The sequence below is a fragment of the Delphinapterus leucas genome, chromosome 4 (assembly GCF_059928025.1).
Source record: "Delphinapterus leucas isolate spDelLeu-1000000601 "Yukka" chromosome 4, BTC_Dleu_Yukka2, whole genome shotgun sequence".
Classification (NCBI taxonomy): Eukaryota; Metazoa; Chordata; class Mammalia; order Artiodactyla; family Monodontidae; genus Delphinapterus; species Delphinapterus leucas.
The window spans coordinates 108,829,741-108,845,128 of record NC_143132.1 but is presented as its reverse complement, the minus strand read 5'-3'; the positions used below and the strand labels follow the sequence as shown (position 1 = coordinate 108,845,128).

At 40.1% G+C, this 15,388-nt stretch overlaps 1 protein-coding gene across 1 annotated transcript in view; it reads right to left on the bottom strand.

The window, feature by feature from the left end:
* The window catches only part of PLCH1 (phospholipase C eta 1), a 269,122-nt gene that overhangs the window by 65,775 nt on the left and 187,959 nt on the right, over nucleotides 1-15,388 (bottom strand). The window contains exons 9-11 of the mRNA XM_089910967.1: nucleotides 15,055-15,175; nucleotides 10,653-10,824; nucleotides 5,193-5,300 (exon numbers count right to left, since the gene is read on the bottom strand). Coding sequence (XP_089767093.1) covers nucleotides 5,193-5,300; nucleotides 10,653-10,824; nucleotides 15,055-15,175 — 401 coding nt within the window. The remainder of the gene's footprint in view (nucleotides 1-5,192; nucleotides 5,301-10,652; nucleotides 10,825-15,054; nucleotides 15,176-15,388) is intronic.

The window sequence follows — 15,388 nt, the reverse complement described above, 5'->3', positions numbered from 1 at the left end:
AATATTCAACCCAAAATTCTAAAACCCATGTGGAAAAACTAATGCTAAGATGGAGTGCTAAAAACATCAACACATGGAAAGGAAACTCACTCTTTCACTTTGAAATAAGTATGTTTAGATGCTCAAAGATATAAAGAAATAGCTCCATAAAAAGAACAAGAAACTAAGAAGCCAAACAGTAAAATAAGAACAGGTGTCTACGAAAAAAAAAACAATAAAAATTTTGTAAATCAAGTATATAGTCATTGAAATTAAAAGAATAGCTGGGATAAACTCTAGACCAGATGTAGTCAAAGAGATAATTAATGAATTGGAAATTAATACTGTAAACATATAGTACCCAGAATCAGCAGAGACATAAAGAAAACATTAGGGCTTCCCTGGTGGCGCAGTGGTTGAGAGTCCACCTGCCGATGCAGGGGACACGGGTTCTTGCCCCGGTCCGGGAAGATCCCACATGCTGCAGAGCGGCTGGGCCTGTGAGCCATGGCCGCTAAGCCTGTGCGTCCGGAGCCTGTGCTCCACAATGGGAGAGGCCACACCAGTGAGAGGCCCGCATACCGAAAAAAAAGAAAACATTAAAGAATTAAGAGATATAGAAAATAAACTAAGATTCTAACCTAAATCTAATAGTACTTCCAGAAAAAGAAGACTGATGAAATGGCATAAAAACATATTTAAAGAACAAAACTGTTGAGAGTTTTCTAGAATGAAAGAAAACATGAGTTCTCCAGTAGGAAGTGAATATGGAGTGCTAAGAAAAATAAACCTACTTCTAGTCATTTAATAGTGAAGTCACAGAACAGCTAGAATAGAAAGGAAAGACATATTACCAACAAGAAATAGTTGTAGAAAACAAACTTACGGTTACCAAGGGGGAAAGAGGGAGGGATAAATTGGGAGACTGGGATTGATATAGACACACTACTATATACAAAACAGATAACTAGTAAGAACCTACTGTATAGCACAGGGAACTCTACTCAATACTGTGTGATGACCTATATGGGAAAAGAATCTAAAAAAGAGTGGATATATGTATATGTATAGCTGATTCACCTTGCTGTACAGCAGAAACTGATACAACACTGTAAATCAACTACACTCCAATAAAAATTAATTTAAAAAAACAACAGGGATAGTTGAGTTCTCGGCAATAATTCTCAGAAGATAATAACTTTGAAATATAAGGGAAATATGTACATACACATATCACTAATACATACAGTACATTAGACCTTAAATGTTCATTACCTTAACTCTCTGGCAGGGCAGGGAGGAAGAAATTGTATCACATACTAGAAAGCAACTGGAATCTTCAGCTCACCTTCCACTCCTCACGCCTTGTCACCAGGATGCAACAGCATGCCCGGCACGTGGGTGTTTACCGAGGAACAGGACCTCACAACATCATGAGGTAACTCATCCTTTCCATGAGTGCTGACAAGTCTTAAACCAACAAGATTCATAATCGTCCTTAAAATGGCTCAAATCATAAAATGAATAACTTAGGAAAGAAGGTTAATCTAAGGTAACAGGGAGGGAGGAAACTATTAAAGTATTTAGTATGAGACATGCAGAGTGAATAATGGTTTTAGGGTACTAACATAACACAAAAAGTGGTTACATGTTACTCTACTAGGGCTTGTTTAAACTTGTTGGAAGGCTTGGTGTTCACGGGATGAGCTTCATGTAGGAGACAGACAGCTTGATATTTGTGCCTAAGAAGCTGGCTGAACCCAGATTCAGAGAGTGCAAGGAAAAAGATACTGAATAGCTCAGCAGAAGAGGCAAAAAATCAGTGAGGTTGAACCAGGGGGGTGGAAAGTCTGTAAGGCACACTGACATTAGAGGACCCCATAAAAATGAATAATGATGAGCTGGCCCCACTGAATCAAATCTGTTAGATTACTGTGCTGTGGTTGAAAGGAAGCTGTCCCCGGAGTCTTTGAGCTGTGTGACTCTTGGGTCATTGAACACACCGGCTTTACCTATGGCATATTACAGTATGAGCCAGATTTTCTCTATGGCTGAAGCCTCCGATTAATGAGGTAGAAGCGTAAAGGATTCAATTAATTCAAAAGAAAGCATTTCTTAAAAGAGCAAAAGGTTTCAGTGTGGTTTGAATCCCTTAGCTTGATGGTAGACTAGGAGGAGTAAGAAGGCCAGCGTGAGGGTCTTGCCTCCCTCTCTGTTCTAACGTCTGGGTAAAGCTGGGCGAGCCACAGATCCTGCTTCTGACCTCTGCATCTGCTCTTCCTTCTGCCTGGAACAACCCCCCACCCCACCCCAGATATGAGCATGGCTAACCTCGCCTCTTTCCGGTCTTTGCTCAGGTGTTACCTTCTCTGTGAGACCTTTCCTGGCCATCCCATCTAAAACGTCAACAGACCCTTTACACACACACTTTCTACACTTCTTCCCTCCCTTTTTCCCTTTAGCGCTTACCACTGCCTAGTACACTACACGTTACTTATTGTCTATCCTCCCTTCTCCCACCAATGTAGAGACTCCACGAAGGCAAAGATTTCTGTCTGTTTTGTTTACTGATATATGCCCCAACACCTACAGCATGTTGGTGCATCTCCAACAGGAGTTCCTCCATAAAAATCTTTTGAATGTGCCAATGAATCTTGCATAAGCCCCATGACAGCTAGCATTCCAGTGTTCGCGAATGCTAAGCTGAAAATCTTTATTTATTGCAATAATTATTGCAATATCTATAACTTATAAATCTAACCACATTCTGTTAACTTAAAACTGAGGTTAAGAACTTCCTCTAAGGTAATTATTGGTTTCATACAAACTATGTACAGTACATCCGCCTTTGCAGAAATATGATCAGACACTCGATCTAGATCAGACAATTTACATTCAACACTCAGATAAGGCATCTGAGCCCTCTGCTGACAACAGAACTAGAAATTGACTGATTAGGGGATATAACACTTTGGCCTTCTAAATACAGCACTGCCTTTTCTCAGAAGAGCTCAAAAATAGACAAAAAAGATTTGAAAAAGATGAGTAAAAACCTTATATATTTCCACTAGAATGTTGATTTCTTTATATATTTTCTCTCCTAAAGTCTAACAAAGAGACACCTGTAAAATGTTACAGGTAAGGTGCTCTCCACTTTCACTTAGGCCCAAATCAAAGAATCCAAATGAAAGATCATGGCTATCTTTATGGAATCACATTCTAAACTCTCGACCTATATGGGTTCCTAGACATCAACCAAGAGACTTTGAAGACTGAGAGGAACCCAGTTGGATATTTTCACAGGTGAATTTCTTGGTTTGTTTCCATAAAACTATACCTAATTCTCTTTTATAATTGTAGATATTTAACTTAGAAAGTTAGGAGGCTCACTGATATCAGAAGAAATTTTATATTACTGGGTGGATTTAGAAACTAGAATAACTTGGGTTTTACTCAGAGCAACAAATGACTATTGTGATAGTATCAATAGCTAAATTTCCACCACTCATTTTCACTAAAAACTACATTCGCTAAACACATAATTTAGTCAAGACTCTCTGCTCCTTGCTTCTAAATGATAGACTACTCTGAGGTTGGCAACCAAGAGTTTTGGGAAACAAGAGGCAAAGATATTGAAATTCAGAGACAAAAATCTGGCTTATAAAATAAAGCTTAAAGAAAGAACGAAATTACCTATAATAGCAAGTAATTAATTATAAAAATAGCAATTAGCTGGAAGAGCAAAAAAGAAACAAAAATATTAACTGTATTTTCACTTATGTAAATCTCTTGAGATTAATTTTCTGTAACCATAGCCCTATTAGTGGTATTTAATTGAACTAATAAAAACTATTAAAAGGCAATGGATTAATACAGATGGTAATTTTTCCTTTTCACTTCAAGGCTGAGTCTTCTCCACTTCGTCCCTTCTAAAATGCATCAAAGCCAAGAAAGAACTATCTACTGAGACTTCAGCTGTCATTAAGCCCTTGCCCTCTTTGAAAATAATACCAGCTCTCTTTAATACCTATAGGAAGCCATCACAGTTACTATTATTTCAAAGAGAGTAGACTTTTTTTAATGATGTAGTAATTGAATTCAGGGCAATAATGTAAATTAGCAGATTTTATACAATATTTCTCTTTTTTCAGAGGGTAGAATAATTGTCCAGACATCTAGAGGAATACTACTTTTCTGTAGAAATGAAATTGTAAACCTTATAACAAATTAACATGAGCAGGTGCTACTCTCAGATTGTCATATGTTCCTGGAAATCATGTGAGTTATAGAAGGTGGGGGAAGTCAAGAAGTCCTAGTCCCCCATAGTGATGGGGGGTGGGGGAGGTCTTTAAGCCTTACATTTCTCCCAGGTTTGCATTTCCATTGGATTACCTGGCTAAATGGTGCTTTTCTGCAAAGGCAACTCCTTGATCTAGGACAGAGGTCTGAAGCACCATGCAGGTGGCAAACTATTCTATGCCATTTTATCTGAAATGTGGCAAATTTAAGATTTAGCCAAGAGATCCATGTCTGGAAGAGCTTGGAAATCTTCTGGTCCAAGGTACATTCTCTTAGGGAGGGGATGAGCATTCTAGAGAAGCATACACACTTGCAGCTGGGTTCTGCGAGCCAGCCTTGACAGGCAGCATGGCGGGGCTTAAAGCCCATTTATGTCATCAGACAGCGACATTTCCAACCGCAATTTGAGTTTTGACCAAGCTGTAATAGGAGGGAATTTGTCCCTGGAGAGAGGGTCAGATGGGTTAATCACTAACATTCCTTCCAACTCTAGGACACAAGAATCTTTGCCTCACTCACTCAATAAACATTTGGGGGGGCTTCCCTGGTGGTGCACTGGCTGAGAGTCCGCCTGCCGATGCAGGGGACACGGGTTCGTGCCCCGGTCCGGGAGGATCCCACATGCCGCGGAGCGGCTGGGCCCGTGAGCCATGGCCGCTGAGCCTGCGCGTCCGGGGCCTGTGCTCCGCAACGGGAGAGGCCACAACAGTGAGAGGCCCGCGTATCGCAAAAAAAAATTAAAAAATAACAAAAACAAAATAAACGTTTGGGAGTCTTTGTGCCAGCACACAAAGTAATTTTCAATAAATATCTTTTTTACACTACAGCCACCATATCTGTGAAGATTCCAACACAGCAGCAATTTTTACTGTAGCACACAGAGGGTAAAAATGATGGCCAAGCCTGTAACTTACATAATGGAACTTGAACTTGCACTCATCTTCGATTTCATCTGCACTGTCTTCATCGGAAACTTCCCCTTCCTCTGCATCATCTCCAAGGTGATAAGGTAACTTCTTGCCCTGAAATGAAACAAAACAGTCAATTTAAAGATGAAAATTCAGCAAGATAGGGGTATGGGAATTAAGAGGTACAAACTACTATGTATAAAGTAAGCTACAAGGATATATTGTACAGCACAGGGAAATACAGCAATTATTTTATAATAACTTTAAATTGAGTCTAATCTACAAAAATATTGAATCACTATGTTATACACCTGAAACTAATATTAGTCAACTATACTTCAGTTAAAAAATAAAATAGGAAATGAAAAATGAAAATTCACAATAGCCAAAAGGTGGAAATAACCCAGTGTCTACCAACAGGTGAATGGATAAACAAAATGTGGTATACACATACACTAAAATGTTATTCAGCTTTTAAAAGTAAGGAAATTCTGACTCATGTTACAACATGGATGAACCTTGAGGACATTAGGCTAAAGGAAATAAGCCCGTCACAAACAACAACTCTTGTATGATTCCACTTACACAAGGTACTCAGAGTAGCCAAATTCATAGAGACAGGAAGTAAAACAGTGGTATCCAGGGGCTGGAGGAAGCGGCTGGTGGGGAAGATGGGAGCTGTTTAATGAGTATGGAGTTTTGGTTTTGCAAGAAAAGAGTTCTGTACATGGCAATGTGAATGTACTTGACACAGCTGAACTGTACACTTAAAAATGGTTAAGATGGTAGGTAAGTTTTATGTATGTTGTATTTTACCACAATTAAAAATAATTTTTAAAAATTGAAAAATGAAAATAGACTGTCATACTGAGTGAAGTAAGTCAGACAGAGAAAGAGAAATACTGTATGATATCAATGCGGAATCTAAAAAGAAACGATACAAATGAACTTATATAAAACAGAAACATCTCATAGACTTAGAGAACAAACTTATGGTTATGGGGATCGGGGAGCAGGGGAAGAGACAGTTAGGGAGTGTGGGATTGACGTGTACACACTAATACACTTAAAATGGATAAGCAACAAGGACCTACTGTATAGCACAGGGAACTCTGCTCATATTATGTAACAACCTAAATGGGAAAAGAATTTGAAAAAGAATAGATACATGTGTATGTATAAATGAATCACTCTGCTGTACACCTGAAACTATCACAACATTGTTAATCAACTATTCTCCAGTATAAAGTAAAAAGGTTTTTTTTTTAAAAAAGAAAAATGAAAATAAAATTTGTTATCTCCTTGCCAATCATTACTTCAGACTGACTTGAAGGCAGATCGCTTGAATTAGGAGCAAAGCAAAGGGAGAAGAGACTTTCAAGAAAAGGCAGTTTTATGACTTCCAATTAAATACAATTAATTAGGGATACTATATTTGCAAGTAAAAATCAGACCAGGCTTCTGTTCGAGAATATATGACTCGTCATAAACAGGCATCACCCCATCCCATGTCCTTAGAGAAGCTTGTTCTCCTGCGCAGGTTAAACGCGCCCTTCTCTCCTGCTGGTTGTGTCCTCTGCACTGACCAGACCTGCTTTTATGGACAATGCAATGACGCTCCTGCCCAGCCAGAACATGCCCCTCACAACCACTCACCAACACACTTTAGGAATCAGGGGCTTTTGGACAACAAGGGGGAATTCTTATAACAAAATGGTAGAAAACCCAAGTTATAGAATTATATGCACATTATGATCTCAATGATATATAAAAATTCAGGGAAAAAAATCTGGCAAGAAATATGGTCAATTATTAGGAGTATGAATCTCTGGGTAACAGCATTATGGGTGATAGTTATTTTCTCCTTTTCTACATTTCCCAATTTATATTCAGAAAAAGTAAAAGTAAATAAAAAGCAGAAGAAGGAGGCATGGCCCAGGATCCTGATAAGGGCTTCCAGGACGGCTAATCGTCTGTATCAGTAAAAGCATCTTACTTGTAAGCAGAAAGGAATATTAATAGGAAATTGAATCACTCCCAGAATCTTGGGGAGCAGAGAGGGCAGAACCAGACTCTGTGGCTAAGGGACCAAGGTCATTGTGGTAGACAGCCTCTAAAATACCCACAACGGTTCCTACCTCTTGGTATTCATGTACTTCTATAATCCCTTCCCCGTGAGTGTGGGCTGGACCTAGTGACCCCATTGAATGAATGGAATACAGCAAAAGCATAAAGATGGGGGAAATTCTTTAAACGTGGAAGGATGTTCATGTGCTTGGCAGCCAAATATAATGATAAATTTCTAAATATCATCCCAGACTACTACCCAGGCTGATCTTCTCTAAACCAGAGCTCCAGTGACTTCTGTTATATATTCCTGCTCTTCACACCATGACTGGCCCACCTTCAGCACTCTGGATCTTCCCCTCATCCACTTCTCCTCCCTCCACAGGGCCACCAGCACAGTCAGATTTTCAGAGGACTCTCCCTCCCAGTTTCCTGTATCTTCCCTGATACCCAAAGCTCTTGACCTAAAGGGCTTGGCAAAGAGATAAATTTAAAGCTGGTTAAATCATTTATGTAATGAAAACAAAATCTATATTAAGAATCCAAACTCTTAGAATTTGAATACTTAAATATTTTCTTCAACTTACAAAAGGATTGTTATAGGTTTAAAAAGGTGGTATTTAATTTGCCTTCATACCCCTATGTAATATACTTCTTATTTGTATGTGCTATCTGCAAAGTGAAAACTACATTCTTTTCCACAGGAATATATGTAGCTATAGATATATAAATATGGCACTAAGCTTCAAATCCCCTTTACTTAAATGTGGCAGTAGGTGGGGAAGCAAGGAGAGAAAGTTGCCATCTAGAGTATTCACAAGGCGCCCTCATTTTCAGTCCTTTCAAAATCCCATTAAAAGATATCAGGTGGCTTCCCTGGTGGCTCAGTGGTTGAGAGTCCGCCTGCCGATGCAGGGGACATGGGTTCGTGCCCCGGTCCGGGAAGATCCCACATGCCGCGGGGTGGCTAGGCCCGTGAGCCATGGCCGCTGAGCCTGCGCGTCCGGAGCCTGTGCTCCGCAACGGGAGAGGCCACAACAGTGAGAGGCCCGCGTACCGCAAAAAAAAAAAAAAAAAAAAAAAGATATCAGGGCCATATCTTCTGCCAGCTTTTTCCACATTCATGGTCTTTGAAAGATACCTTATACAGGCAGATAGGAAGAAAAGCAACACCACAGAGCACTGTTTCTTAACGCCTCTTATGAAGAGTGTTACGCCTGAGGAAAATTATAGAATAAACTTAGGTAGAATTTTATGAACTTAACAGTGGTCCAGTGTAAACAAAGAATGACCTAGGAGTCCCCTTCTGATCTACATACTATTTCATGTGGGAGTCACACTCAAGAATGAGATTAATTTCTCCATGGTACATGGAAATATTTCTAGAGACTGGAACCATAGCCATCTCTTAGCTTTTAGCTGCATGGACAGCAGTAACTGCTCTATGACACATCTGTAAAAGTAAAATGCTTGGACCAGATAAGTTTTCTTTCGGTAATGAGCCTATGGAAAATTACTAAGTTCGTTATTATTTTTGTTCAAAAGCAAATTTTTGTTTAATTTTTAGGAGATACATACACACACAGTTGGCCCTCCTTACCCAAGGGTTGGTTGAATCCGCAGATGTGAAGAGCCAACTGTACTAGGCCATTTCATATGAGGGGCTTGAGCATTGTGGATTTGGAACCAATCCTGTGGGTACTGAGGGACTAGTATATATATCTCTCTGTGTGTGTGTGTGTGTGTGTGTGTGTGTGTGTGTGTGTATACACACAAGGTTGGAAGGTTTGTGTGTTACAGTTATAATAATAAACAACTTGCCCATCTCCAAAGTGGTAAGTAGCCATTCAAATGCTGCCTTTTGGATCACAGATTGCTCTGATGCTAAAGGAACTTCGGAAAATCAGTTCCCTTTTTGTTGTTTCAAATGGGAGTGTGTGGGTCCAGAGATCTAAGAAATCTCCTTAAAGTTTGGAGAAGGTTACTACCAGCAAATGGACTGCAGCTGCTTTGAAACACCCACAGCCCACATTGCTGCCACTCCTTCCAACGAGTGGCTCAGGTCTTCTGGCTTCAATTCATCCTGGTGCCCATTAGCCCTAGGGCATTCTATGCCCAATGATCCAAAGCCCAGTTATGCACAAGGGATTCAATGAGTTCATATCAAATATTCCTTAAGTTCCACTGTCCAAATGAGAAGTATTTCAATCAGATGGACTCATTCTGCATTTAACCTTCTGACGCTTGGCTAAAGACCATTTGGGAACATGGAAACATTTACAAGGCTATAAAGCTGACACTGAGCTTTCTAACCTAGCAATCAGTTTTCACCACAAGAGACTGCGTTAGCAAGACTTCAGGAGAATTGACCTTAACATTATTTCTCACATTATATAATTGGAGCTTTTATTCAAAATGCTTTCACACGTACAAATGCCCAATGACACCCCTTTGATGGATTCAGCCTATAACTCTCATTTAACTGATAGAAAAACAGGTTTTGACCCATTCTAAAGATGAATACTTTACATCTTTCCCATGTGCTGTCCTCTCTTAAAGCCCCAGTTAAAGTCTTGCTATGAAATTACACAATCTGACTTTCCTGTGCCTCCTCTGTGATATTTGGTTTTTGTACACACCCTTTTTAAGTAAAATATAACCCCGTTTGATCATTAATACTCTACTGCTTTTCCTTAGGTTTTTAGTCTCAAAACAATACAACTATCCAAGATGCTTTTAGTCCAAATACACAAAATTAACTGGAATTAAATAAAATCACATCAGCGATCTGAGAACACAATGAGCTGTCTTTCTGGCTATTCCTTGCATTAATAATATTCATTTCAGGTAGTAAGTTTTCTCCCTCAGAAGATCTGTTTATGAAATGCCATTCTATTCACCTACTGCTCCTCTGCCTACACACGAATCCTATGGGGCACAGTGTCTGAACGTGTGCTCCACTTTGAAGTGAGCTCTTCTCACTTACATAACCAAGGCTGACCAACCATGAAGACTTTTTTTGACAGACAGTTATTGGAGCTTGAAATGGCAGAGGAGAATCTGAAAGAAATGATTTTGGATACGGACACATGTAATCCAGGCCTCCCATACACAGACCCCTCTCCAGCGTCAACTACTACAGACTAAAATATTCAGTATTTGATTTACAGTACTGAGGTTCTCACTTCATAAAAACAAATCCCAGAATATGTGGCCAGTCAGTAACAAGCTTTTTCTGAAGGTATGACTATAAATAAGTTGGAACAAGGTGCATGCACAAATCTAGACAACCCTTCATATATTGACTATTATTCTCTTGATAAACCAGTTTTCAGTCCTTAAGGGAGGGAGGGCTTAGCAGGTCATTAGTGCCTTTTATTGCATTCCTGAGGTAATTACCTTCACTAGGATCTTGCCTTTCAAACTTTGAGGGCTTGGAAGCTGCTTGGTCTCTCCTGTGTCTACAGATGACAGGTCGAGTTTGTCTCGGAATATTCCTTTCAGGTACTGAGCAATTTTCCTTTGCTGCTGGACACTGCAGTGATTCTCAATAGACAGTATGACCGGGAACCTGAGAGAACAGCGGTACATTGTAAAGGCGTTGAGCACAGCAACTCACAGGGACTTTTGCAAATTATTCTGTATTCATTATGTTCTTACAAGCCTAGTGACAGTATTTGTGAGAGAGGTGATAATTAAAATGCTTCTAAAATGAAAAAGATGAGAGGTGAATTAAAAAGAAAATTCCTCTGGCCAAATATATTTTACCAGGCATAAGGGGTGAACAAAATACCAATCCATATGAGATGACTTAGTCTCATATTTTGTAGCTCTCTCTCTCCCTCACACACACATGCACACACACAGTACATATATTTTGTCTCTTTTACAAGAAAAAATAAAAGAGAAAATTTTGAGAGATAAGAAACCTAAAGAAAGAAAACTCATAAGGTAATTTTGTCTTGTTTATTCAAAAGTCTAGAAACATCTAGGAGACCACTATCATTAAATGAAGATATTTACTCTAAAAATATATATTCAGCACACAGCTTGAAAATTACTATTGAGGATAAAATAACACAATGGAATTTTGTGTTTTATAGCGTCCTATGTCAGGTATTTCAAAATCATTTGTATAGAATTATATACTAGTCTTTACTTTCAGAAAGGAAAAAAAAAAAGTCAAGCATTCACTCTCCTCCAGCACTCAGGGCTCTGTGCAGAGAATGTGAGACCCCAGTGGAGCGATTAGTACAGACAGCCTTAGGAACCAGCAACAATTCCGTGACCTTACTCCTCTTCTGACTTTGTTTTTTCCTCAGAAAAACAAATTAAGGCTTATTTTCATTTTTTTTCTAGTTTCCATCACATATCTTCTGAAGTACTAGGCAATATATTTTTTTCTGAAATAGACACACCAATATTTAACTTGCCTAATATGTCTATACGGAGAAAAAATTTTATTTATGCGCTTGTATGAGAAGCACAAACTCCACAATACAGGCTGTGACCTCCTGAAATTACATTCTATCCTCATTAGTAAACCTGATGCCAGAGGTAATACGAGAGATGAACCTTTGTGACTGAGGTCGGTTTGGTTACCGGACTATAATCTGTTTGCTCCTGGGTCCTCACATGGTTTTTACCCCAGAGTGTTAGAAAGAAAGAAAAACAGCAGACTAGCAGCCCTGAGTTGTCTGCACAGTCACATCAGGGAGTTCTAGCAATGGATTTTTAAATTATCAATCTGTTTATAAAAAGGCTATCAGTGTCTAATGATGCTTGGTGTATGAAGCAGTGCTTCTCAACAGGGGCTAGGGCGACTGTGTGGCGCTCCTTCCAAAGGGACGTTTGTCAACGTCTGAAGACATTTTTGGTGGTCACAATGCTGGGGATGGGGGCTGCTACTGGTGTTTAGTGAGTAGAAGTCACGAATTTGCTCACCATCCTGCAATGCACAAGACAGTTCCCCATAACAAAGAATTATCTGATCCAAAATGTCAATAGTGCCAAGGTTGAGAAACCCTGGTGTAAATATGCAACTAAGGACTTTCCTGGTGGTCCAGTGGTTAAGACGCTGCCCTTCCACTCACGGGTCGTGGGTTCGATCCCTGGTCAGGGAAGTTCCATGTGTGGTGTGTTGAAGCCAAAAAAAACCCACACATGAAACAAAAAAAACATTTTCAGTTTGGGACTTCCCCGGCAGTCCAGTGGTTAAGACTCTGCACGTCCACTGTAGGGGGTTGAGAGTTCAATCCCTGGTTGGGGAACTAAGATACCACATGCTGGGTGGCACGGCCAGAAAAAAAAAAAAAAAGATGCAACTAGAACTTAAAGCTGCACTTTTAAAATGTGCTAAACAAACTTATTAATTGTTTTAATTTGAAGTGCTTTTCTCCTAAGGATCCCCAGACTTTAAGTAAGCATAGTCAAGTCACCAGAGGGTCCTCCGAAGTACATAGACAGCAGGTCTTCTCAATGCCCTACTTCACATGTTGGAAAATAACGGCAAATCACTTCATCAACTTGGCTAAGATTAGTAGCAATCAGGGTAAAAAGACCCATCAGAATTTAGTACTCGGATTCTTCCATGTGGAAGTCACCACAAACCAAACCTGCTATGCAGCAAGTGTCTCTTATCAGAACAGCATTTTAACTTCATATTTAATTAATAAGAAGACGAAATGTTAGAAATTTTAAAGGTTACTAATGTCTATAAAATTAATTTTATGCAATTGTAATTTTAATTTTCCTTTTTTAATGCAAAAATCATTTCTTGAATGTCTGGTATATTGCAGGCACTGGCTAGGCAATAAAGAATGAATAAGGAGGAGTTCTCTGGTGGCCTCATGGTTAGGATCCTGGGCTTTCACTGCTGGGGCCCAGGTTCAGTGCCTGGCTGGGGAACTGAGATCCTGTAAGACACACATAGCAGCCAAAAAAAAAAGGCGGGGGGGGAATGAAGTTTTATTTTTAATTTCTTTTAAAAATGAATGAATAAGACATAGCCACATATTTTCAAGGAGTTCATGGTCCTAACTACTTAAAAGGAGGCAAGTCACCAACAATTGCAAGAAGGTGCTGTATGATATGATAGAAATATGTTGAGTGCTAAGAACAGCGAAAAGAAGCATTTAAATCAGTTGTAGTATTGGTAAGTTTGCCAGAGGGACAATGCCTAAGCAGTCTTCTAGGATGAGCAAGAATTGGGCAGGTGGAAAAATGGAGATGAGTGTTTCGAACAGAGAGAACGGCACAAGTGAGGGTAGGGTCTGTGAAAGCACTGAGATCCCCAGGGACTCCGGAAGACAGTCAGTGACGGCAGAAGCCCAAGTCTCTGTGGAGCAACAGTGGAAGACAACACTGGAAGAGCAGGAAGAGGCCAGGCCTTGAAGGGCACGGAATGCATGACCATGAACAACAGGGAGTCTTTGAAGGACTTTAAGAATTACAACATCAGGGCTTCCCTGGTGGCGCAGTGGTTGACAGTCCGCCTGCCGATGCAGGGGGACACGGGTTCGTGCCCCGGTCTGGGAAGATCCCACGTGCCGCGGAGCGGCTACGCCCGTGAGCCATGGCCGCTGAGCCTGCGCGTCTGGAGCCTGTGCTCCGCAACGGGAGAGGCCACAACAGTGAGCGGCCCGTGTACCGCAAAGAAAAAAAAAAAAAAGAATTACAACATCAGCTTATATTTTCAGAAAGAAACATACTACACCAGCGTGGAGGATAAACCAAAGAGAAATGAAAATGAAGAGAAGGCAGTGGAGTCAAAAGATACTTTAGCAACTAGAATTGAAAAGATTGGCTGAATCGAGAGTGGACTCCCAGTTTCTAGGTAAAGCCATTGGTAAACAGTGCTACCCTCCTAACTAGAAGGAAATGGAGTAAGAGGAAGCTTGGCAGAATGAAATGCTGAGTTCAGTTTGGGGTGGAGGCCCCGTGCTGGTAGGAGTCTTATCCTCGCTCAGTGTTGAGGCTCCCCAAACCTATTATAGTATGCCTGGCTTAGAGTGGGCAACTTTAAATATCTAAGTAAATGTCTGAATAAATAATGAAATTTGTTAATTTTCAGGTACCTATGGGATACTCAGATGAATTTGTAGTAAGAATCTTTCAATATACCTCTGAAACTTAGGGAAAACATTCTGGATATATAATGGGCAAATAACCAAAAAGTAGACCAAGGACAACAACTTAGGAAATAGTGACTATTAAAGGAATGAGGAAATGGACTAGAAGACCGTAGGCTAAAAAAAGAGGTCGAGAAGCAATGGCAGCAATAGAGGAGAGAATGCTATGATAGAGGCCCCCCAAAAGCAAGTATTAAGGAGAAAATTATCACCATTATCAAATGCCAAGGAGGGGTCAAGTAACATAAGGACCCCAGGCACTTCAGTGTACATAGGACATCCAGCAAGTCTGGAAACCAAGATATTATTATTTTATTGTATTGCAATATAATCCCAAGAAGCTATTTATTATGTATAGTAACCTGTGTTTCTAAACTTTATAGACACTCTGTACACCCTGGCTTTAGGAATTTTGAGGTCACTCTTTGTAAGAACGTGCTTCAAGGAGGCAACATCTTGAGAGAGAATGGGGTAAGGAATAAAGAGAGCACAAGAAAGTATGTACATGCGGCCCTTGTTTGTTCAGTGTTTTGTTGGGAAGGAAGGAGAGAACCAGGGCAGGAGAAAGCGAGATGTAGACTCCAGGGAAGTGTGTGGATTGGTGGCCGTGTTACGTCAGGCAGTGCTGCATGTGCCAGCTGAGCCTGGCTCCCAGCTGCTGCTCTACTTACTCGTTCTTCACAAAGGCATGCTTGTTGATGGTCTCCACAACATCTCTGAAGAGGATCTTTGAAGTGAGCGTGTAACCGTGGTGTACGACCGGCTCTCCGTCGGGGCCATCCCAACAGTCAACTGCCAAAAACAGAATGTCACATCAACAACCCAAAGTTTCTGGTGTGTCCTGATAGTTCTGGAAATAGCAGACAAGTATTAAGTTTATTGTTTGAGTTTATACGTATTATGATCATGACAAAGATGACAGACTGAAATGAGTGTTCTGGCATATTTATCAGGATAAGGAATTAGAGATTATAAATGATTTACTGCAAGTAAATCTGCTTATAG